Genomic DNA, 26,603 nt, shown 5'->3' with positions numbered 1-26,603 from the left:
CCCCTCGCAGGTCTCTGCACCTCTCATCCCTCCTTCCCTCACCTGCCCTTCCCCCCAACCCATAGAAAAGGTTTTCTCTCCTCTCCACTCTTTAATCTCCCTCCCAACCCCATGATCCCCCCCCCTTTCCCCAGGCCTACTGCGATACCTGGTGGTGACCTTTTGTGGCAGCTCGCGGTACTAGAGGAAATTGTGCAAGCAGCTGCGAGAGGTCATGGCAGCTATTTTAGAAGGCAGCCGCAAGGAGGCAGCAGTGAGAAGACTGTGCTCCTGCCAAATAGACCCCCGCTGGATCACCAGGTACCTCGGTAAGCCCACTGGGTGGGGTCGTGGGGTTGGGAGGAAGATTAAGGGGTCAGGGCCTGGATAGCTGCAGCCACATGCAAGAAGAGTTCAAGGGTGCAAACTCCTGGGTTAAACTAATTGGGGTCTCTCAAAAGATCTCTGAAAACATGTGCTCAGCTCCCCTGCAAATTGGAAATCCATTTTCTTCCTACAACTCAATCTAAAGTTATGGCTGTGCATTCCTAAAGTTATGGCTGTGCATACTTTCTCTACTTCTTTAGTAAACTAGAGGTCTTACCCTTATCTGAGGTTTAATAACTAATCTACTTAGAAACCAGGGAGCATCTATAGGTAAAATATTTCTACAGCAGTTGGTTAAAAAAAGAGATTAGGAATGGTTAAAAAAGAGATAGGAATGGTAAGCTGAACCTTAGGGTACTCTGTCCATTCTCGTAGAAAGATGTCAATCACAGCTTTTGAAACCTCCTCCTTCTCCTCCCAGGAATCTGCTGCCCCCTTCAGTACGTGCCAAAGCATGCAAAAGCTCAGGACTAAAAGACAGGAGGAGGGGGGGACATGGGGAACGCTCCAAACCAAGGCTCTGGTCTGCTCTGGTGCTGCCCGTTTTAGGAAAGAAAAATTTGATTTGATTCAACCTATTGAATAGATTTTTCAATTTGATTTTTCTGCCCAATAGGGCAATTTTTTCAAATGTCCTGGCAGATTTATTTTGTAGCCTTTCCACCTACCAACCCCTTTTGCTCTTTCCAATCTCATGCCGGTGCTGTGATGTAATCAAAATAAATAAAAAATACTCTTACTCTCTTCTATTAGGTCCTAGCTCACGCTCACTGTCTTACACCAGCTTCACAAGATACACATTTCAAATCAGACATATCGTAATCATAAAACAGAAAATAAAATTATTTTTTTCTACCTTCCACTGCCATATCCAATATTTGTTTCTTTCACACTGCCTACCTCTATTTCTCTCCATGCAGCATCGCTCCATTATCATGTGCATCATCTCTCCCTGGCTTCCACCCTATGTCCAACATTTCTCACTCTCTCTTCTCCATGCATGTCTCCTTCCCCTCCACCATATGCAGGATGTCTCCCTCTCATTCCTTTCTACATCTTTGTTTCATCTCTCCCTTCCTCTCCTCCACCACAATTCTTCCTATCTCCCATGTGCATCATCATTCTTCCCCTCCCATTCCCCTGTGCAGCAGCTTTCCATCCCTCCCTCCTAGCCACCTGTATAACAGCTTTCCATCTCTCCCTCCCATCCCCCTGTAGAGCAGCTTTCCTCTCTCTCCCATTCCCCTGTCCAGCAACACTCCACCAACCCTCCCACCATGAGAACTGACATATCTGAAGGATTAGAAGGAAAGGTTTGCCTCTTTGCGGATGATACCAAAATTTGTAATAGAGTAGACACTGAGGGAGTGGAAAACATGAAAAAGGATCAGCAAAAGTTAGAGGAATGGTCTAATATCCACCTGCGGCTTTGTGCACACTGTGGTAGTGAGGAGGAGGGAGCCGGCCAGAAGATAAAACACCTGGGGATGGAAATTAAAATGTAAGACACCCACCGGAGGGAGGCACCCAGTTGAGGCACATAATGGAGGGTAAGTCCCTCTTATCTGTACCCTTCTCCTCCACAGTCAACTCCAGACTTTGTCCCTTCTTTCTTGCCACGCTGTATGCCTGAAAGACGCTGCCGGAGACAATACATCATGCTCCATCTCCAGCTGTATTCAAATCCAAGCTAAAAGCCCACTTTTTGAAGCTATTTTCAACTCTTAACTCCCACTCACTGTTAGATACCTATACCCATTGTATCATTCCTTCTGTCAGAAACTCCCCAACCCTGAGATGTCTGTTCAAATTAGATTGTAAGTGCTTCTGATCAGGGACTGTCTATTGAATGTTAAATGTACAGCACAGTGTACGCCTTTCAGCGCTATAGAAATGATAAATAATAATAGCAGTAATAAGTTTGCCGCTGACAATGTAGGTAGAGGAAATAGTTGTCCACATCTACCGGGAAATGCTGGCTTTGGAAGCTGATCTGCCTCAGGTTGACTCTTTGGTTAGGACAAAGAGATGGTCCAACAGATGAAACTTATTAGTCACTTCCAGATAACGCAAAAGAACTCTGAAACATCCAGCAGTCTTTCCTCTTAGAACCTGTACATTTAAAGGCTGGTAGCCTGACTTCCTGGTTAATGCAAAGTGCTGAAACAACTATTGGCAAAAAGGAAGATACTGTACACAATGTCACTCCCATTTCCGTGATCCTCAGAAACGGTTCCCTGCATGACAAAGCTTGCAATTCCAATACTCTTCAAGCCAAGATAATTGCAACAAGAAACACTGCTTTGATCACAAGATCCATTAGGCTCAAACGGAGCCCTTCAATGACGCTCTAACACAATGTTGAGATTCCAAGAAGGGGAAGGATCCAAGATGACCGCTGCTGACTGATGCTGGAAAGATGTCTTGGGACTCGTACAGCTAAAAAGCACAGTTATTTACTGTAACAGTTGTTATCCAAGGACAGCAAGCATATGGGTGCTCACATATGGGTGACGTCATCCACGGAGCCCAGATGCGGACAGCCTCGCAAGCAGACTTGCTTGTAGAAACTCAGAAGTTTCGAGTCTGCCACGCTGCGTATACACGAGCGCCTTCCCGCCCAGCACAGGGCGCATCTCCTCAGTTCAGATAGCTAGCAGAGAAGCCAATGAGGGGAGGTGGGTGGGTTGTGAGAATAGCTGCCTGCTGTCCCTGGATAACAACTGTTACGGTAAGTAAATGTGCTTCATCCCAGGACAAGCAGGCAGCCTATTCTCACATATGGGTGACCTCCAAGCTAACCAGAATGGGATGGTGGGAGTGTTGGCAACTTAGGAGAATAAATTTTGTAATACTCTCTGGCCAAAATAACCATCCCATCTGAAGAAAACATCCAGACAATAATGAGAGGTGAAAGTATGAACCGAGGACCAGGTAGCAGCTTTGCAAATTTCCTCAATAGGAGTGGATCTGAGGAAAGCTACTGAAGAAGGCATGGCTCTGACTTTGTGGGCTGTGACTCGACTCTGTAGATGCAGTCTAGTGTGGGCATAGCAGAAATAGATACAAGCAGCCATCCAGTTGGAGATGGTATGCTTAGAAATTGGATGCCCCAACTTGTATCGAAGGAGACAAAAAGTTGAAGAGCAGATCTGTGTGGTTTGGTACATTCCAAGTAGAAGGCCAAAGCACGTTTACAGTCCAGAGTATGAAGAGCTGATTCTCCAGGATCAGAATGAGGCCTTGGAAAAAAACACTGGAAGTACAATGGATTGATTGAGATGAAATTCTGAAACCACTTTAGGTAAGAATTTAGGATGAGTATGTAGGACCACCTTGTCAGGATGAAAAACTGTAAAACCAAAGCTTGAAGCTCACTGACGAGAGGGCAATGAGAAACACCACTTTCCAAGTGAAATATTTCAGATGAACCGTAGACATTGGTTCAAATGGAGGCTTCATTAACTGAGCAAGAACAACATTGAGATCCCAAACCACTGCAGGCGGTTTGAGAGGAGGTTTGACATTGAAAAGTCCTTTCATAAATTTGGAAACCACCAGATGAGCAGAGAGGGTTTCCCTTTAATAGGCTGATGGAAAGCAGCAATTGCACTGAGATGGGCTCGGATAGATGTAGACTTGAGGCCAGAGGTAGATAAGTGCAGAAGATAATGCAGAACAGAAGATAAGGAGGAATCTTAAGGCTCCTTGTCGTGAGAAATGCACCATGTAGAAAATCTAGTCCATTTTTTGTGATAGCATTGTCTAGTGGCAGGCTTTCTAGAAGCCTGTAAAATGTCTCTTACAGGTTGAGAAAACTGAAGAGGAGTAATGTTCAGAGGTACCAAGCTGTCAGGTGTAGAGATTGCAGGTAGGGATGAAGTAGAGCCCCTTGACTCTGTTTAAGCAGAGATGGAAAAACTGGTAGAAGGTATGGCTTCCAGCTGCTGAGTTGAAGGGAGTACCAAGGTTATCTCGGCCGCCAAGGAGCTATCAGAATCATGGTGGCATGATCATTCTTTAGCTTGACAAGAGACTGGAGGATAAGAGGGAATGGAGGGAATGCATACAGGAAGAGATTCATCCATTCCAATAGAAAAGCATCTGCTTCGAAGCAATGAGGAGAGTATATTCTGGAGCAGAACTGAGGCAGTTTGTGGTTGTGGGGAGATGCAAAGAGATATATCTGAGGAGTTCCCCACTAAGAAAAAATGTGATGAAGAGGCGAGGAATTGAGTGTCCATTCGTGAGGTAGCAGAAGAAAACTCAATTTGTTCACCCGACAGTTTTTCTCTCCTTGAATGTAGACAGATTTCAAGAAGGTGTTGTGAAGGATTGCCCAATCCCAAACCTTCAGAGCTTCTTGGCAAAGAGGGAGAGATCCAGTTCCTCTCTGCTTGTTGACATAGTACATGGTGACTTGGTTGTCCGTCTGAATGAGGACTACCTGGTCTTGAAGAAGATGTTGAAAAGCTTTGAGAGCATTGAAGATCATTCTGAGTTCCAACCAACTAATATGAAACTGACGATCTGTGCTGGACCAATAGCTTTGAGTACGGAGACTGTCGAGGTAAGCCCCCCCCCCCCCCACAAGCATAGGTCGAGGAATCTGTCACGAGGACCTTCTGATGAGATGGTGTCTGAAACAGTAAACCTCTGGAGAGACTGAAAGAGAGCATCCACCAGTGGAGAGACTATTTCAATGAAGGAGTGACAGTAATGTGTCGAGAGAGTGGTTCACAAGCCTGCGTCCACTGAGAAATTCTGAGGTGAAGTCTGGAAAAAGGAGTCATGTGAACTGTTGAGGCCATGTGACCTAGTAGAACCATCATGTGTCTCGCTGAGAGTGAAGAGCAGGAAGACACTTAGTGACAGAGCTGAAGAGCATCCAGACGTTGTTGAGGAAGGAATGCTCTGAGTTGGATAGTGTCCAGAAAAGCTCCAATGAACTGTAGATTCGGAGAGGGCTGAAGGTGGGATTTGGGAAAGTTGATTTCGAATCCCAAGCTTTGTAGGAACCACGTGGTCCATTGGATTGCTGCAATAACCCCCCTGGGATGTTGATTCCTTGATAAGCCACTCGTCTAGGTAGGGAAACACCTGAAGACCATGGTTCCGCAGAGCTGCTGCTACTACCACTAGGCACTTGGTGAACACTCTGGGAGATGATGCCAGGCCACAGGGTAGCACTCTGTATTGATAATGCACATTCCCCACTCGAAATCTGAGGTACTGACGGGAGGCCGGATGAATGGGAATGTGAGTGTATGCCTCCTTGAGATTTAGAGAATATAACCAATCGTTCTGATCTAGAAGAGGATAGAGGGATGCCAGGGAAAGCATGCAAAATTTTTCTTTGACTAAAAATTTGTTGAGAGCCTTGAGATCCAGAATGGGTCGCAGATCGCCCGTCTTCTTTGGAACTAGAAAGTAACGGGAGTAAAAACCCCTCTTCTGCTGTTCCAGAGGAACTTCCTCGATGGTACCAAGATGAAGCAGAGCTTGAGCTTCCTGAAGAAGGGCGGTCTGGGATGGATTGGAAGGATACTCTCTTGGAGGAAGCTCTGTTGGAACCTGAGTGAAATGAAGAGAGTATCCTTCCCTGATTATTGACAGCACCCAGAGGTCGGATGTAATGATCTCCTATCAATGGTAAAAATGATGGAGATGACCTCCTATGGGGGGAAGGGAGGACAGAGGCAGAACGATGGAGGTTATGCTCTGTTTGAGACAGTCAAAAAGACAGTGCAGCCTTAGTGTAGCAGAAGGCTGAGCTTTCTGTTGCTTCTGCTGCCGCTGTTGTTTCTTGGAGGGTGCTCAAGTGTAAGGAGCCGCCCTTGGAGGATAGCGCCTCTGGAAGGATGGAAGAAATCGAGAAGGTTTTGCAGCAGCTGGCTTGGGCTTTGGTCTGACAAAAGATTTTTCATGCTCAGACAACTTCTTGGTGGCAGCCTCTATGGATTCATCAAAGAGGTCATTTCACTCACAAGGAATATTAGCCAGACGGTCCTGAAGATTGGGGTCCATATCAATGGTGCGAAGCCAGGCCAGGCGGCGCATCACTACTGAGAAAGCAGTGACCCTGGAAGAAAGATCAAAGGCATCATAAGATGACTAGAGAAGATGTAACCTGAATTGCGCCAAGGTAGCAGTGACTTGTTGAAACCCCAAATATCTATGTTGATCCAGGTTTTTTGTAAAACCAGGAAGGATATCAATCAGGAACTTATAATAAGTTGTGAAGATAAAATTATAGTTGAAGACTCTAGAAGCCATCATGGAATTCTAGTAAAGGCGACGGTCAAATTTGTCCATGGTCTTACCCTCTCTTACAGGAGGTACATACAATACATAGAGTATGACGGCAGAAAAGGGCCAACGGCCCAACAAGTCTGCCCACTCAAAGAACCCTCCCCTAAGCATTTCCCTGGAGTGAATCCATATGTTTATTCCATTGTCTCTTGAAGTCGAGCACGTTGCTGGCTTCAACTACCTGACATGGAAGACCATTCCAACGATCAACCACCCTTTTGGTGAAGAAGTACTTCCTGATGTTGCCATGAAGTCTCCTACCCTTGAGTTTGAGCGGATGCCCTCTTGTTGCCATGGGACCTGTAAGGAAAAAGGTATATTCCTCCACCTCAGCACGGCCTATAAGATATTTGAACGTCTCTATCATGTCTCCCCTCTCTCTGCGTTCCTCAAGAGAATATAACTGCAGCCTGCTTAGACATTCTTCATATGGGAGATCCTTGAGTCCTGCGACCATCTTAGTGTCCATTCGCTGATCCGATTACATTCTCTTCACATCCTTTTGATAATGTGGCCTCCAAAACTGAACACAGTACTCCAGATGAGGTCTCACCATGGACCTGTACAACGACATTATAACTTCAGGCTTTCAGCTGACAAAACTTCGGATGCAACCTAGCATTTGTCTAGCCTTGGTTGAAGCTTTCTCCACTTGATTGGTAGTCTTCATATCTTCACTAATGATTACACCCAGGTCCCGTTCTGCAACAGTTTTTGTTAAGGTTTCACTATTTAGGGTTTATGTTTTGAAGGGGTTACCGTTACCAAGGTGCATAACCTTACACTTTTTGGCGTTAAAACTCAATTGCTAAGTATTTGACCATTTTTCCAGTAAAAGTAGGTCCTGCCTCATAGTGTCTGGCACGGTTGCACTGTCCATTACGTTGCATAGCTTAACGTCATCAGCAAATAATGTGATCTTACTTCGAAGTCCTTGGGGTAGGTCCCATACAAAGATATTAAATAGTATCAGACTCAAGACCGAGCCCTGCGACACTCCACTGGTAACTTCCGACGTTTCAGAGGAAATACCATTTACCACCACCCTCTGAAGTCTACCACTGAGACAGTCTTTAACCCTTGCAGTCAATGTTTCTCCTAGTCCCATTGTATTCATTTTGTTCAATAACCTACGGTTTGGGACACTATCAAAGGCTTTACTGAAGTCTAAATGCACTATATCCAGGGACTCTCCCCTATCTAGTTGTTTCGTTACCCAGTCAAAGAAGCTTATCAGATTGGATTGACAAGACCTTCTCTTCATAAATCCATGCTGGTGGGGATTCCTCAGCCTCTCGTCATCCAGAATCATATCCAATCTGTTTTTAATCAACGTCTCCATAAGTTTACACACTATTGATGTGAGACTCGCAGGTCTGTAATTTTCAGCCTCTGACCTGCATCCCTTTCTATGGAGAGGAATGACGTTAGCAATTTTCCAGTCCAAGGGGACTTTTCCCTTGTTTAGGGACAGATTGAAAATCGCAGCTAATGGCTCTGCCAGGACATCTCTCAATTCTCGAAGTACCCTGGGGTGTAGATTATCCAGTCCCATGGCTTTGTTCACTTTTAGCCTCGATAACTCATGGTAGACGCTGTTCGCAGTACATTTAAAGTCCCAGAACGGGTCCACTAAGCACTCCCTTGTCTGCATCTTCGGTCCGGATCCCGGTGCCTCACAGGTAAAGACTGAGCAGAAGTAGCCATTGAATAGTTCGGCTTTATCTGAGTCCGAGTCTACATAGTTACCGTCAGGTTTCCTGAGGTGCACAGTCCTGTGGCATAGACCCTGGAAGGATGGGTCCTGTTCAATGAAGATTCCACAAGGAAGGATTGGTGAGATAGTTGTGAATTCTCAAAACCTTTGTAATGTAGAGTTCTATACCTCGATTCCAATTTGCCTGGAACAGCAGTATTGCATAAGGAGTCTCCAGATTTCGTTTGAAAGTTTGAGACAGACTCTGCAGGAGGTTGAGGCAGATGCATTTTTTCTAAATACTCATCAGGTTCAGGTGGAAAAGCTGATCAGGATGGACTCTTCAGCTACACCCTCGACCTCCGACTCGGTCAAGCCGTCAACAGGGGGTCCTCCTGTTTCCACAACTCCGACCTTGAGTCTCATCAGACCTTCCTCATTCGGATAGTCTTTGGCCTCGAGTACACCTGCTTTATCTTTCCCTGAGCTTCCCTCAGGTCAGATACCTAAGCAGAAGGTTCCTGCGGTGGTCCTCAAGCTTTCCAAGCATCAATCCTTCAAGTTGAAGCATGCTTCTACTGCCACCTCAGAACCTCTAGCCATAGCAAGTGATCCAGTTTCAGACTCGGATCCACAATTGCAGGCTTCTCTCCAGACCTTGTTAGAGCAGCAATTTATTCAGTTACTGAGCAAATACAGTCCTGCCTCGACTCTGCTTCCTGCAGTCCAGCCTGGGCAATCAGCAGTCTCATATGAGGTCGAGTCTCAGCCTGTGTCTCGAGCTGAGTCTACATACTGTATGCAAGGAGTCGAGTCTTTGCAAGTGTCTAGTCTGGAATCTTCACACTCTATGCAAGGAGTCGAGTCTTTGCGAGTGTCTGGTCTGGAATCTACACACTCTATGAAAGGAGTCGAGTCTTTGTGAGTGTTGATTGGAATCTGCACACTCTATGGAAGGAGTTGAGTCTTTGCGCGTGTCGATTGGAATCTACACACTCTATGGAAGGAGTTTAGTCTTTGCGAGTGTAGATTGGAATCTACACACTCTATGGAAGGAGTTTAATCTTTGCGAGTGTCTCGATTGGAATCTTCACACTCTATGCAAGGAGTCGAGTCATTGGGAGTGCTTCTAGATTCCTCGATCCAAACTACTGAGTCTGTGGGGTTTCGATCTACAGTTTCTAGCCCTATTCATTCACCAGCGGCACTGCCCTGTTCCAGGCATAGGGCGAAGTATCCTCGATCTTACCCGAGACCTCCTTCCAGGCACTCTTGTCGTCGATCGAGGCACAGGTCTTCTTCCAAAGAAAAGCCTTCTTCGTCCAGGCCTCATTCCAGACCTTCCAGCTCTTCGAGGCCTCCAACTCCTCGATCAAGGTCACCAATTGCAGACCCCGAGGACTCAACTGCTTCCAATGCCTCCTCCAAGTCTGTCTATTCCTTGGGTTACCAATACTCCAGAGAGGCTTTGCCTTTATTCTCCACTCGAGGCGCCTCAAAGTCATTGAGTCCTTCTCGAGGCCATGATCTGGCGGATCAATTGTCCTTTTCCTCCTTTCTTCGTCAAATGGCTGACGACCTGGATCTTAAATTGGACGCTGGTTCTAAATACTCTAAGGAGTATTGCAGGCGCGCAACCTGTCCTGCCAGTCAGCTTATGAAAAAATAAAACTTTTTTTTTTAACGAAAAGAAAGAAAAATACAGCGATTCACAAAAAGAAAATAACACAAACCGTGGTGAAGAGAAGGCACGAAGCGAACAAAGTTCAGCGCAGAGCATCAAAGACAGACTTCTCGGCTCCGTGGAAAACTGAGAACTGAGGAGACGCGCCCTGTGCTGGGCGGGAAGGCACTCGCGCATGCCTGGTGCGGCAGACTTGAAACTTCTGAGTTTCTACAAGCAAGTCTTTTTGCGAGGCTGTCCGCATTTGGGCTCTGTGGATGACATCATCCATATGTGAGAATAGGCTGCCTGCTTATCCTGGGATAATAGTAATTTCCTCATTGAGCTCTGGCGTTTGCATAGAGCTAATTACCTGTAATGCCAAAGAGAAGAGGCAAGAGTGCTGCTGGGGTCTTGCGGTGCTCTGGTGCTCTTCCATTCGCCACTAAAGACAAGCTCCTGAGATGCTTGCAGAATGACTCACTGATGTTGGAGCCTCGCCTGCAGTAAGGAGAGCTGGTATGGATCTCCATGGGCCGGATACAACTTTGAGCCCCAACCTTAGAGCTCTACCTCCACAGCCTCAGTGTTCCAGCTCACCACGAGACGTGACAAGAGAGGACCTGTCTGTGTCTCAGCAATCTGAGAGTTCTAGTATAGTGAGTGTGGATTCGGTTTCCTCTGCTAAAGGAGAGCCTGGAGAAACCTGAGCAATTACTAATGGAGGTAATTGAGCAACCTCAATTAGGAGATTGGCAAGCTGTGGAATTTGGCGGTGAGCAAGTATCTACTACTGATTTATAATCTTTCACTATACAAAAGCCACCTGAAATGATACTCGATTCCCTCTGGGATTTCATGGTAAACCTGAGAAAATCCTTAATTTCTCAAATACAGGTTATGGAGCTTAAAATAAATGAACAAAAGGAGGAAATAAGAGAACTAAAACAAGAAATTATTTTGTTAAATCCCAAACTGATAAGTTGGATAAAGATCTGATAGAGATTTGTCGAGTTCAAGATAATTAAATAGAGAGAATTTGTACCTGAGAAGAAAATCTGAAATATTAGAGAATAATTCACAAAATAATAACTTTCATAAATTTCCTGAAGGTATATACTTTATCACCTAGGGAAATGTTAAAGAAATATTTCTTGGAAATTTTGGGGATAGAAGAATTAGTTCCTCCTTGCATACAAGTCTACTGCCTACCGACTAAACTCCCAACAACCAGAACAAGCAGAAGAGAAAGAAAAATTAAATGCTACTGATATTTTGGAGAAATCTGATAGTGATTTTGGAGAAATCTGATAGCTCAACCTTCTACTTTGTTGGTATCAGTAGCTTTAGGGCTCCTTTAACTAAGGTGCGCTAGCGTTTTTAGCGCACACACAAAATTACCGCGCAGTACGCTTCTAGAATAACGCCAGCTCAATGATGGCGTTAAGGTCTAGCGCATGTGGCAATTTAGTGTGTGCTATTCCATGCGTTAAGGCCTTAACGCACCTTTGTAAAATGAGTTCTTAATGTCGGATAAGATATGGACACTGTTTGTTTGTTTTTTAAACAGACAAAAAGAATTCCTGGGTTTTCGTATACAAATATTCCCTGATGTTTCTCGTAAAACTCAGAAGCGTAAAGACAATTTTTACTCCTAAATCAAGGAGTCACTTCAATTGGTCGTACTTTTTTCCTTAAGTATCCATTTAATGTTTAATTAATTTTTTGTTCTGTTAAATGTGTTTTTTGAACCCGCACAATTGACAACTTTCATATCTTCCAAACATCTTGAGGAGATTAATAATTAGATCTTAGAAATTAGATTTAGGTTCTTCTTCCAGTATTTCAGTTAACCTTGTTTTCCTATATAGGTTTTTCCTGTTAGAGAATAATCTGCTTTATTTTATTCTTGGATCCTGTTCCTGTGGACTTTTAGAAGGACAGTCATTATTTTGCTTGGAATTTTATGCTTCTTTGCTTAAAATTGTCAATTATAATTTCCATAATTTCTGTATTATTTCTTGTATTTTTCACTGATTGTCCAGTTCTATTTTATGTGAACCGCCTAGAACTGCTGGTGTTGGCGGTATATAGGAATAAAGTTATTATTATTATTATTACAAGAGTTGATTCTTGGATAATTATTGTAAACCTTATAAAAATAAAATTAAGAAAAAAGAAGGGAAGAGATCTTGGATAGGCAGCTTGAGCCTTGGGTCTCCTTTGAAGAATCTAATAATGTCTGAGTGAGCAGACAGGGAGACTCGCTTCTCTCAGCCACTATAGCAAGCCAAGCCTACCATCTGCACATTAAGGAACGCCACTGCTTATCCCTTGTCAAGGCCCTCTTGAAGAAGGCCAGTACCGACAATACTGAGGCTTTGTTGGGCTCCAGATTCTCCTTATTGCATCAACGCTAAAAAGTATCCTATGCTTCGTCATATGCCGAAAGAGTGGATGGTTTCTTGGCCTTCTGAATATCCTTTCTTGGCTAGCGCTACTTACTTAAGAGCCATGTCATTAAGACCGAAATGACCTGGATCTTCTAGACCAAATAGCCCCTGTGTGAGCAAGTCCTGATACACCTGGAGCCGGAGATATTCGTCCACTTGTAGGCATACTAGATCCACATACTAAGGATGCCTGGGGCAATCTGGGGCATGAGGATTACCGCTCCCTGGGTGAAATGGACCACCCAGCCTATCAGGGGCCATAGAGGAAACATATTGAAGTCTGAACTTTGACTATTGTTACACCAGGGAGTCCGGTCTTGTATCTTTGACTGAAAAACCGAGGCACTTTTTTGTTGTGTGCCGTTGCCATCAGATTGAATGTCAGATGCCCCCAACGTCCGATAATGTCTTGGAACTTCCACTGGGCTAACGACCACTCTCCCAGGACAATGTCTATCTGCTGAAGTAGTCCACTTCTCTACTCTGGCTATGTGTGCCGCTGTAATGGCTTTTCTACCCAACAGTAGTTGGAGCAATGTGTTTTTGGTGCCTCCCTGCCAGTTGACACAGGCCACTACTGTAACATTGTCTGGGAATACTCTTATAGCTCTGCCTTCCAGCACCAACTGTAGGTTTCGCAAAGCCAGATAGACAATTCTCAGTTCTAGCCTGGGTGTAGATGGGCTGGAGTAAGTCTTAACAGAGATTTCGGCAGTTGGAACCCAAGCACAGTACCGGGTAGAGCTTTGGATTCTCGCCCAGAAATAGCTAAGAAGAAAAAAAAAAAAAATTTAAATTGAATCAGGTTGGGCAGACTGGATGGACCAGTCGGGTCTTTATCTGCCGTCATCTACTATGTTACTATGTTATCGACCAATTCCACTGGAATGGCGTCCTTTTCTCTTGCACGGGCGACAACTGCAGTGTGCTCCCAGCCAAACAGGCTGGCATCTGTTGTCGGTGTGACCTAGGAATTGATCTGAAGTGGAATCCCTTTTGCTAGAGGATGTGAGTGGAGCCCATCCAGGGTAGAGGGGCCTGTAGGGAGTCTCTCTAGCAAGACCAATGAGATAACAGTGAATCCTGAAGTGGATGCATATGCGCCCTTGCCCAAGGCACTACTTCTATAGCAGCCAACATTGAGCCCATAACATGTAGGTAGTGCCACGCTGTAGGCGCTGGCAGCAACAGTTGGTTCATAATGTGCCTCCCAAACTTTTGTCTGTGTGCCTCTGGTAGAAAAACTTGGCCTTCTGCCATATTGAAGAGAATTCCCATGTATTCCAAAGGCTGATTGGGGACTAATTGGCTCTTCCGAAAGTTTACAATCCAGCCCAGACTCTGCATAACTATCACCACTGCTCTTTCTCCCTCTTCTTAAAAGAAGGTTCTGATGAGCTAGTCATCTAGAAAAGGATGAACTAGCCAGCCTGCCCTACAGAGCTGAGCTGCTTACACCACCATCACCATCATCCAGGGTGCTTATTTTACCGAGCGTACTTCTATAGTTCTATTTAATAATTCAAATTCCAAAAGCTCTTTAACCTCCCATGGTATTCCCCAAGGTTCTATTTTGTCCCCCTTGCTCTTCAATATCTTTCTTGCACCACTGATGACCGTTTGTCAATCTATAGGTTTTCACGTATTTGCATATGCTGATGATATTCAACTTCTGCACCCATTGGATCCTAGCAACCCTTTGGATATCACAGCTATTAATAATAAACTAGAACAAATCCATTATTGGTTAGACACAAATAGGTTAGCTCTTAATATTGAAAAAACAAAAATGGTGCTTTTTCCTTGGAAAGAAAATCCTAAACTTATCACCCCTATTAATATAAAAAATATTCCTTTGCAATTAGTTGATTCAATTAAAATTCTAGGAGTTATATTTGATAGTAAACTAACTTTTCATGAACATATAGGTAGTATCGTAAAATCATCATTCTATAGACTACGTCAAATTCGCTCTTTGTCACAATATCTGTGTACCAAATCTCTAAATATTCTGATCCACTCTTTAGTAATCTCTAGAATCGATTATTGCAATGCCCTTTATAAAGGAATTGCACAGAATGAAATAAGACGACTTCAAATAATACAAAATACTTCAATTAAATTACTAACAAGGACAAAAAAATTTGATCACGTAACACCACTGCTCAAGAAAGCTCATTGGTTGCCAGTATCCCATAGAATAACATATAAACTTAGTCTACTCACTTTTAAAGCAATGTTTTTTAAAACACCTGCATTTATTTTTAATACACTAATTCCCTACTCTACAAATAGAACATTACGATCCAATGAACAGCACTTATTAACAATTCCATCTCTCAAAATCATTAATACTAGAAGACAATTTATCTTCTCTGTTACTGCTCCACAAAATTGGAATTCTCTGCCAATATATTTAAGGAAAGAAAATGATATTGAGAAATTTAAGATTAACTTAAAAACATTTCTTTTTAAAGATGCATTTGATTAACAAGTTCTTCCCTTGAATATAATAATGCTGATTTCGACATTTATTTGAACTCCCATCCTTATGTTTTTCCCTACCTACTTTTCTATTATAAATTGTATTTCATTTCCCTTTTTCCTTTCATTCATGTTTGTTTTTATTTAATGGTTATATATTAATTAATGTTTTATTGCTAATTTTAAAAATGCAATTTTATCTTATAGTTGTAATTTAAATATTTTCTTTTATGTATGTACATCGCTTTGAAACAAGATTAAGCGATTAATCAAAAATCTTAATAAACTTGAAACTTGCTGCTGCCAGCCTAAATAGCAGTGCTGAGAATTGATAGTGATTCTTCAACACAAGAAATCTCAGGAAATTTCTATGTCCTGAGAAAATTTTAATATGGAGATAAGCCTCAGAACAATCCAGGGCGGCCAGAAACTCTACCGGCTGGACCACTGCAATGGCAGATGCATATCTCACTATCTCCATCCAGAAACGTGAAACCCTCAGAGCTGCATTGACATGTTTGAGATCCAAAATGGACCTACAGTTGTCAGAATCTTTCTTGGGCACGATAAAAATACATCGCGTATCTGCCTGAGCCAATGTGTTCTTACATAAGTGGTTCTATAGCTTCCAGCGATCTGTTTAAATGTCGCCCAGACTTGGACTGCTCGAGCCAGTTGGGAATGTATGAACCAGTAAGACAGAGGATATGCAAACTCTGATTTGTAACCTTTTCAGTCAATATCCAAGACCCAAAGATCTGTCATTATTCTTTCCCAGGCCTACAGAAGGTCCAAGAACCAACCCCAAATTTTCTGAAGGACAGCTGGAGGCCTGACGTCATTGTAGCTTCTTGGCTGCCATCATGGCTCGGGAACCTGTATTTTGGATTTTCGGGCTTCCAGAATATTTCTGTCTGGAACCTTGATAGGTTTTCAGAGATGAGCCTCCTGAGACGTACAGGCGAAAATGTTGGGACCCCCCAAAAGCTCTGGTGCTGGCTTCTAGCTGCTCAAGGTCTGCTGTCCAGTAAGGACTTGGGATGACAATCTTGCACACTGGCCATAAGATCATCCAGGCCTTTGCCAAAAAGTATCTGTCCCTTGAAGGGGAGCCTGCTACGCATAGCCTTGGAGGTTGAATCACCCACCCGATGTCTGATTCACAGCATGTATCGGGTGGAGATAGAGTTTGCGGAGACTCCCGCCATGACTCTAATTACATCATAAAGTGCATCAGCCACATAGTCCACACCTGCCAGCACATGTTGAGGTAATGGCTCAGCCACGGCCATATCCAGGGTTCACAGCTGTGAATGACAGGTGTGTGCTATGAAAGAAGCAGCTGGTGTCGCCTTAACTCCCAGGACCAGTGCCTCAAACTGCTTCCTGAGGACCATATCCATTCTGCGGTTCTGTGAATCCTTCAGCATGACTCCTCCCTCACTGGTAAGGACATGTGTTTAGTCATCTGTGCCACCAGGGAGCCTACCTTAGGCATAGTAAATATTTTCTGGAACTCTTGATCCAGATGATACAGTCTAGTCATGGCTTTCACCCCTTTGAGAGAGCCTTCTGGGACCTCCAAGGACTCTTTAACCAGGATTTTCATGTTTGGGTACCACAGAAAGTACATGGGCTGAGATTGAACTCTTCCTTGGACCAAAGTTGAGTATTCTGGCTATGTGCATACACCTGCCAAAGCAAACTCTGGAATAAAGACCTTAGTAGGCAACTCTCCTTCTCCTTTAGAAAGGAGGCGATGAACTCTGCGGTAAAGATCTTAGTAGGCAATTTGTCTCCTTTAGAAGGGAGGAGATGCATCTTTGGCTTTGAAACCTCTATGCCAGTTCGGAAAACTGTGCTGTTGTTCATGGGCTCCTGGGGAAATTTATGCTCCCCTAAGAGGCTCCAAAGTCATGTGCCATGCCCGAGGCCACGTGGGAGCTAAACTTGAGGTTCCTGCCTCCTCGCTTCGCTCAACGCAGCACATGGCGCAAGGGCATTCTTCCACTGCCCATCCTTCACAAACAAGGCATGATATAGGGGTATTAGAGTCACAGGTCTCCATCCCTGGCCCATTGGAAGCAAAACAAGATGTTTTGGAGAAGTTTGAGAACTTTGAAAAAAGAAAATTTTTTATTTACGCAGATATCACATCACTATTTTGCTGCCTTTGACCTCTTTTACAGAAGAGATAAAAACCCAGGTTACTGCAATTTTGACGAATATACAAAGCTGGATGTCTAGATTTAAACTTAAACTAAATGCTGATAAAACAAAGTTTTTCTTGGCTAGTCCAAATGAAACTATTTCAGATAGGCAAATTTTAATTAATAATCAATCTTTTGAACTTGTCTCCTCTATTAGGATTTGGGGAGTTTTATTAGATAGACATTTAGCATTTGAAGAGCATATGGACCTTATGATTAAGAAATGTTTTCGGACTCTTTGGAAATTATGAGCTATTAGAAAATACTTTGATTTTGACTCTTTTAGACTTTTAGTACAGTCTTTAATTCTGTCAATTCTTGATTATTGCAATGTTATTTACCTGGCATCTTGCAAGATAAATTTAAAGCGTATTCATTTAATACAAAATGCGGCCATATGCCTAATTTTTGGTCTAAAGAAATATGATCATATTAGTTATTTTTACCAACAACTACACTGGTTGCCTTTTGAGGCACGGGTTCTTTTTAAATTTGGGTGTTTTTGTTTTAAGGCTCTCTCTGGTTTGGTCCCAAAATATTTATCATCTCATTTCAAGTTTTATAGCTCAGTAACAAATAATGTTTATGTATTCTACTATTAAGTCATGTCATTTCAAGAGATTTCTTAGCAAAACAATTGCCTTTCAATTAGGCAAACAGAATTCCTGGTTGAGTCCTTTGATTTATCAAAATCATTTGTATATTGCTTTTAGAAAGGTTTTAAAAACACATTTGTTTGATAAATTTATTACATACCGTATTTTTCGCTCTATAAGACGCACCTGACCATAAGACGCACCCTAGATTTAGAGGAAAACAAGAAAAAAAACATTCTGAACCAAATTCTCCCTGTCAGGCTCTGCATCTAAACCCCACACTCCTTGCCAGGCTCTGCACCCTGCCCCTCCTCTGGTGGTCTAATGGTAGACTCGGACAGGGCAGGCAAGCCTAGTGGCTGGCAGGCAGGTAGGGACAGGGCAGGCAGGCCTAGTGGCTGACAGGACCTCCCCCTGCTGTGTTCATCATAGCCATCCAGTGCCAGGAGTATAAAAAGGTACCAGGGGAGTACAAAAAGGTACCGGGTGGGGGGAGGGGGCTGTGGTATTTGCTCCATAAGAAGTACCCTTATTTCCACCCACTTTATTGGGGGAAAAAGTGTGTCTTATGGAGCAAAAAAATACAGTAATAAATTTTTATTGTTTTAATTGTACTACCTTTTTAATGCTTCTTTGTGTGATATTACTGTTTTAAAGCTAATGTATAATCTTATTTTATGTAAACATCACCGATTGTCCAGTTCTTCTTTTCTGTGGACCGCTCGGATTCTCTTTGGGTGGCCGATATACAAGTTATGTTATGTTATCAAATCAGTTATCACTAAACTTTCTGCTTTGTAGCAATACTAGAACTACGTTGTTATTATTCAAATAACAATAAAAATGTTGTCATCAATAGCAACAGCTTCAACAGCTATTTAGTATCCAACCAATATTAAGTAACCAACCATTTCTAATTACACTGCCACATGAATAGCCTAGCAAGCCGCATTATGAGGATTTTTCAGGACCATGAGAGACCTCTAAATTTGTCAAATTATATCAATATCTTATCTATATTAGTTAGAACATATTCAAGCTTGTGGAGGCATGTTCTGATAAGACTGAATTTTTACCATAGTCTTATGGACCATCCTACTGACTACATAATCCTTTTGTGTGAAAACTCCAGCTTTTATTAGCATTTAACATCATCTCATTTAGATACCAGTACTAGAAAAGAAAATCATTCCTATTTCTATTTAAGTAATTAAAAATTGAATAACTTACCTTTCACAGTTTTCACAAAGACATGTTTCTCTTTGGTGGAATCTTTTTCATCTACAAGAATTCCATGGAAAATTCGTCCAAATGTACCTAAAAGTACAAGAATCATAAGCCCATTTCAACTAATATGTATAAGAAATATTATTTTAGAACAATCTGTTAAATATTTTTCAATTATTACATGTAACTTAACTAAATGTGAGAAAATTTAATTTCTATTGTTCTGGGTTTTAGAACCAGTAGCATTAAATACCCTTATTCATTCTCTCATTATCTCCAGGCCGGATTACTGCAATTCTTTATATAAAAACATCACCCAGATTCAACTAAGACGTCTACACTTAGAGCTCCTATTACTAAGCCGCGCTAGCCCTTCGCTGGCCAAAAATTATCGACTGCTCAAGAGGAGGCGGTAGCGGCTAGCATGGCTGGCGGTTTAGTGCACACTATTACACGCGTTAAACCGTTAGCGCGGCTTAGTAAAAGGAGCACTTAATCCAGAATACATCTATAAAACTCTTCCTGCAAACAACGGGATGGTTGGATAGGCTGGAGTGAGCTTGGACGGCAACTTCAGCATTTGGAACCTAGAACAATACCAGGTGGACTTTATAGTCTATGACCCAGAAATATAAAAGAAGAGACAAGTTAATTTAATCATGTATTTTTTTAAAAAGAAATTAAGACAGTATTATTCGATAAATTTATCTCTTAATTTGCGTTTTTATTCTCAACATAATAATTTTACTGTATTAACTTAAAATTTTTTAATGTCTTAACTAATAGGCTATATTCTTACCATTACCATTTTGTATTCGCTGATTGTCCAGTTCTTCTCTTCTGTGGAAACCGCCTAGAATTCTTTTGATTGAGGTGGTATAGAAAAATAAAGTTATGTTATGTTTAATTGATATAACTAATGGGCAGACTGGATGGACCGTTCAGGTCTTTATTTGCCGTCATTTACTATGTTAAACTCCCAAAAATTTGATGTGACACCTCTATTACAAAATGCTCACTGGTTGCCAATTTCACATCGGATCACAAATAAAATAATCTCACTCTGTTTTAAAACACGGCAGTCAAAATTACCGGTATTTCTTGATAAACTCCTAATTCCATATACATCCCTTAGGACCTTACGATCTGTAGATCAAAATTTGCTCGTAATCCCCTCCTTAAAAATAATCAATACTCAAAGAAATGAAATTTTTACAACTTATGCTCCGCAGCTATGGAATAAGTTACTTTCCCATCTAAGAAAAACAAAATCTTGATTGGTTTAAGAGCTCACTAAAATCCTTCTTATATTCAGATGCTTTTCAAACATAAAATCAAATAAATGATGTTTCTCTGATATAAAGGTCAACTTACTCAGAAGAGCATACTCTTGACTAGGTCCTCGTGCAAAACACACAAAGTGCATGTTTCTGTATTTCAGCAATCAAACAAGTACTTTGGTCTGACCATTTTTAAATTTCTTTTTTCCAACAAACAAAGACTCACTTGAAACCAAAAATCATTAGTACCCGTGATTATGCAAACTTGATCTTGCTTCCATTACCTCCAACTTCAAACTTAAAGTAGAAGACATGACTGATCTCTCAATAGATGAAAAACTTGCCCTATGGAATGCTTTTTCATTTTTTTCTATTTATCATTTTCATTTTAAAACAATCAAGTATAAACTTGTACAGAAAGCTTTAAGCATAAGATAATGCTTTGAAAATTGATATAATAAATGCTTAAACTTAGCTCTAATCCCCAATTAATTGGTTCCAAGATTTAACTTAATGGAATCAAGAAATATTAATAAAGAATACAACGGCTGACTCGGCTGAGATCAAGCTGAAATAGTCACCTCATTACAATCTGTAAATATTGAGCTTTTTAGATCTTATCTTTTTCCTTCTCCAGTTGCGACAGTGATAGGAAAGCTGCTAACTGAGCAGGTTAAAAAAATACATACTTTTGAGAAGAATAATGCACCACACACTTATAAGGATGACATAAATAAAATGTCGCCCCTAAGACCAGAACCCCAGGTTTTAAAAACAAGAATTCTTTCCTATGTTTTGGGGTATCCCTGGCCAAATCCGGATACATTTGTACTTTTAAACCTATAAAATCCTTGTGCTTATGCTTAAAAGAAATTTTTCATAAGCCAATTTTTATCTGGTGCCATTGCTACCGTCAATAACAATGTAGTAGGTGTAACTGATTCTCTATTAAACAACTCAATTCTGTTACATTCAAATCAGGAGCAATTCCTTGCTGTTGATTTGGTGGTTTTGCTGGCAAATAATAAACCTGAGATAAAGGAGGCAATTATTCCTCAGTAATCTCCAAAACCTCCATCATAAATCTTTTTAACATTTCCCTAGGAGAATATATAGCACTTCTAGAGAAATTAATCAATCTAATATTGTTGGAGCGTGACAAATTTTCTAAGGATTCTAATTTCCTCCTAAGGTTGACATTGTCTTTTATCAAAGTTTCTTGAATCTTTTTGGACAAGGTCAATTCATGATTCACATTATCCACCAAGGTTTTAGATTCAAGCATTTCAGTTTGTAGATTTTTTAATATCATTTGCTTGAGCCTTTATTTGATTAGCCATACGTTGGAATTGGGGATTTATTAAAGTAGGCAGATTTGCCACAAGGTCCCAAATAGAGTTTAAAATTACCTCTTGGGGTTTCTGGACTTGAGGCAAAGAAAGTATCCCAAAGGACTCCTGTCCAATTATTTCTGTCCCATACTGTTCGTCTTCCTGGAAATATCCATCTCCACACTGAGTCATTACTTCAGTATCCAAATTCGGACTTCGATCCAAACAAAGCAACTCCGGCACAGCACTGCCCTCTGTGATTTCTCCAGCCTCATGGACTTTCAGTGTTTGTACTCCTTGGCGCTGATCCATCCGTGGCGAGCTGACAATCTGAGGGCGTGGGGAAGAAGCCCTAACATCAGGACTCAGAACAGTATCTAGTCCCAAGGAGATTGCCTCCGTTCCACTTTCCTGGAGCGTTTCCAGCAGGAATGTCTCCTATGAATTTGAAGGGGTGGCCTGCAGACACCGCAAAAGTTCCTCTATGTCACCATAGCCGGCCGAGGAAGGGCTACATGAGGCCCCAGCAGAGCTCTTCCCTTTCCGCTTTGCATCATAGAAAAGAGGTAAGATAGGCTATCAAATTTCTGGGGGGGTGATCCAAAGGCTGCGATGCGGGGGAGGATAAAGATGCCCTTTGATGGTTCCAGCAGGGCATCCAACACCATCTTCACTCCTCCCCCATTCCGGTAGGGGAGAGCCGACAGAGGAGAGCTGCAGTCCGGCGCTCAGCATCAACGGTCGGTCCGGGAGCCCGTTCCAGCAGGGCACCCGACACCATCTTCATTTCTCCCCCATTCCAGCAAGGGAGAACCAACGCTCAGCATCAATGGTCAGTTCGGGAGCCCTTTCCAGCAAGGCACCAGACACCATCTTCACTCCTCCCCCGTTTCGAAGGATCTGCCTCTGAGGATTTAGCATCATGTGTGGCAGTGGTGGAGATTACCTTGCCAGAGATGTTGCCTGTTCTTGGAGGAATCTCAGGACCCAGATGATAGCCATCGGAACTGGGATTGATGGCAGTTAAAAAAATAGAATGGGAATAATGGTTGACGTGAATTGGGGTGGAGATGGAGGTGGGTATGGAGAGAGATAGGGATAAGATGTATTCCAGAAAGGCATTAAGATCTAATGTTAAATGATCATAATAATTACAAGTCAAAGATCTTGATGCTTTTTTGGAGTGTGTTTCTGTTTCTCTCTATGCTTGTTTTTATCTCTATTTTTGTTTACTTTAATTATTATTTTAATTCTATCTTTAAATTATTTATTCATTACTTGCTGGAATATTTCATTTCTATCTCTATCTCTACCTTTGTCTTTATATTTTTATTTTTACTTTTCATACTGTTTCTTCAGGTACTTTAGTTAGATTGTGAGCCTTTGGGACAGTTAGGAAATTTCCAAGTACCTATCTTATTTATTTTTATTTATTGTATCTTTAATGCATCATTTTTGTAAACCGCTTAGAAACCTCACGGTTATTAGCGGTATATAAGAATTAAATTAAATTAAATATATATATATAAAGGAAAGTAATATCAAGAGCAATCTTCCAAGCGTACAGCTCATTCAAGTCTGGCCAAGGCTATCATGGATCCCGATTAAATCCCCTATGGAATTCTTCTATATCCAAATTCTTAGATTCTCTAGCCCATTACAACTTTCACAAATTCTCCATGCAAATTTAAAAACAAAAAACACAAAAAAAACAAACAACCTGGTATACTCCCCGCTTAACCTTATTCAAAAAGCAACTACGCACTCTTGAGAGAAAATGGTTAACATAACAAAACACTAACCAATTTTAACAAATTTAAGGAACAAGCAACTTATTATAAATCAGAAATTAAAAAAGCAAAGCAGGCATATTACTCCAAGCAAATCAAAAAAGCAGGCTGTCGGAGCTGGAGCCACTAACACGTCCCGACTGCACTCCGAAGCTTGATTGTCCCGGAGTCTGTCAGAAACACTTAGTTCCTGCCCACATGGAACCAGACCTCCACGTATTCCAAGTACTTTGGCAGCTTGAAGCAACACGTCGTGAGATGGATCACCCAGCCGAGACTTTCCAGCAGTCAACGCTTGGCGAACCGCCAAGGGCCTTTCACCAAAGAGGGAGCTCTGATCAGCCAGCCGTTGAGGCACAGATGGACTTGCACCCTCAGCGAGCGCAGATGAACAGACACCACCACCACCATGACTGTGGTGAATGATCTGGGCACCGACACCAATCCAATGGGCAGCACCGCGACCTGAAGTGCCTCCCGAGAACATGCAACCTCAGGAACCTCCGATGATCCGGAAAAAACAAAACAAAAAAATTGAGATGTGGAAATACACTTTCGAGAAATCCAAGGAAGCCAAAAACTCCCCGGGTGCCACAGCTGCCACCATTGAATGCACTGTTTCCAGCCAGAAACTTGGAACTCATAGGATGACGTTCACTGCCTTCAGGTCCATAATTGGTCAGCAATCTTCAGAGTACTTTCATTGGCATGATGAAAAAAAGGGCATATCCACCGGTGCCCCAGTTTCCCTTTGGGACAGGCTCTATAGCTGCCTGATCCAGCAACCTGTGCACCGTGGCTCGCACCTGGCTGGCCCTCTCCGGAATTCCCACAGGAGGTGCAAGAATAATTCTGGCAGAGGCTGGAAAAACTGTATTCAGAGACCATTCCTGAGCACAACAAGGATTCAGAGGGCCGAGATTACCATTTGCCATTCCAGAAGGAAGGCCGAAAGCCACCGCTCCCCCACCACCCCCAGCCTGAGACCTGGCAGCATATTATTCTCTAGGAAGGGGCAGAAGGCCGAGAGTAGAAAAACCGTGGGCGCGAGTAGAAAAACCATGGGCGCGCTGCACCTCCAAAGCCAGGAATGGAGGGAGTTCCAAAACGTTGTCCCGCCACTGGGGGACCGGTGAACTCCGACAGGGACTGAAAATCCAGCCGTCCTGCACCCCTGGTCGAATGAGGTCTAGAGCCTGGGAACACCGCAGGCTACAGACCTGAATACTAGCCATAGGTCATCCAAACATTGTCCAAAAAGGAGCGAACACGTAAAAGGAACCGGCTCACTGAGCCTTTAGCTGAAGTAGCACCCAATCACTAGTGAATCCAAGTCATTTGCTAAACAGATCCTGAAGAAGCTTAGGTCAAGATGCTACAGAGTGCTACGAGCAAAAAAATTCAGACATTTCCAGGCCACACAGAAGTGGCCGCCGCAACTCACCCTCCCACTGTAGCAGAAACAGAACAACGCTGGAGATCAAAATGCAATCATCAGTCCTTAACATCCTGCAGGACAATTCCTCCATCTGAGGAAAAGGAGGTACGCTTAGCGACCTGAGCCACAGCTGAAACCACCATCAGTGGGACCAGTCTCTAGTTTAAGTCTGATGCCATGGGATACAACTTTGCCAAGTCCAAGGATAAGGAACCCTCCATGGACTCCCAAACTTCTAACAGCACTTCCGCCAAAACCGCAGTGCAGCAAGGAGGCAGACAGTGGAGGCATAGAACTCCGAACTGTATATACTGTTGGAACCGCATGGTCTAAAACCAGGTTCCGTGTTCACAGTAGCCCAAAAAGAAAGACGGGCAGGTGGCTAGTCATAAAGAGCCAGCACTCCGCCCAGCGATTCGTAAAGTCTCGGAACCAATTGGTCTGGGTAACACCAAGATCCGCTAAGTTAGCCACATCTGCTGATTCCTCCAAAGAAACAGACGACAGCAACGACACATACACCAAAGCAGCACATACACCAAGGACGGGGACGAGCCGCCTGCTTTCTGATACCTCAGTAAAGGAACAAATCGTCATGCTGCATCCAAAAGTGGAACAGACTGTTGTACTAGAGTCTGAGTGGGAGAAACAGGCAAAGCCTCTTTTACTCCTGGGTTTTGGGGGGGTGGGGGGTTTACAGTCAGACCTCAGAGCCTCAAAATCTGGTGAAAAACAGGCACCTGTGGCTGGAACCACTCTGTGCATCTCAGATCTCACAGAAATAGCAGACTGAGGAGATTTTGTCCCAAAATTGCACTTGCATTTCATAAAAACGCCATCTGTGCCCAGTTTAGGCGCCCCGGATGCAGTAATCACGACTCCGGTGGAATGAAAGGACATTAGGGTCTCTCAGCAGGAGGGGAGCGTGGGATCTGCTCATGTCTCACCCCCCCTCGTGGCCCGCAGCGCATGGGATAAATGGCTGCTTATCCAGCTGCCATCCGCTGCATCTAAGGCATGAATCCATTCCATCCTGTCCTGAGGTGGCCATCTGTGAATTTTGCAGTAATTCTAAGACCAAAAAATATACTTTTAAAACTTTTAAGAAAATCCAAGATGGCAGAAAAACAGTCGTTAAAAACGCAGGAAAACACTAAAAACAGCAATTTTAGGATTTTACAGGTGGGGGGACCAGGACATGCAGGGAAACCCCCAACACCCGTTTGAGGACCCCTGAAAATCGGCAAAGTCTGTGACTCACAGACATGTGCTGCAATGCATTTCAATGGCAGCCAGCAATACACAGTGCAGGCATAGGGAGATCATTACCTCAGGAGCTGATTAAACTGGATATTTCAGATCTTCTGGCCACCTCAACTTCCCTGTCACCTCAGATCATGACCATTTCCTCAGGGAAATCATGGAAGAAAGGCGGCACGGTTCTGATCCCGGCGTACCTCCTCAGAACCGCAGCAGTCTGCGCTCTACCCCTTTACCGTCGAACCAGGGGAGAGATGGCTCCCAAACCTGGAGACCCGATTCAATCTGCAGGCTGTCCAGAGGGCTTACTGCAGTTTCAGGCTTACAGAGCACCCTCCAGAAACATACAAACTTTAAAATGTCTGCGATCTCCCGCCGAAGGATCACTCACACAGAGTTGATCCTCAGCACGAGGGCAAACCCGCGGTACCGAAGAAAATAAAATACAAGGAATTGAGAAATAAAATCACGAGCAGAAGAAAAGTAGAAGTTCTCAG

General features: G+C 42.9%; 1 protein-coding gene across 5 annotated transcripts in view; it reads right to left on the bottom strand.

Annotated features, from left to right (window-relative positions):
* The window catches only part of RYK (receptor like tyrosine kinase), a 1,376,634-nt gene that overhangs the window by 632,149 nt on the left and 717,882 nt on the right, over nucleotides 1-26,603 (bottom strand). For all 5 annotated transcript variants that reach the window (XM_033957872.1, XM_033957871.1, XM_033957870.1 and 2 more), the window contains one exon: nucleotides 19,011-19,097. In XM_033957872.1, coding sequence (XP_033813763.1) covers nucleotides 19,011-19,097 — 87 coding nt within the window. The remainder of the gene's footprint in view (nucleotides 1-19,010; nucleotides 19,098-26,603) is intronic.

This window comes from Geotrypetes seraphini, chromosome 9 (genome assembly GCF_902459505.1).
Source record: "Geotrypetes seraphini chromosome 9, aGeoSer1.1, whole genome shotgun sequence".
NCBI lineage: Eukaryota > Metazoa > Chordata > Amphibia > Gymnophiona > Dermophiidae > Geotrypetes > Geotrypetes seraphini.
The sequence above is the reverse complement of the archived record's forward strand: the minus strand, read 5'-3'. Positions and strand labels throughout refer to the sequence as shown.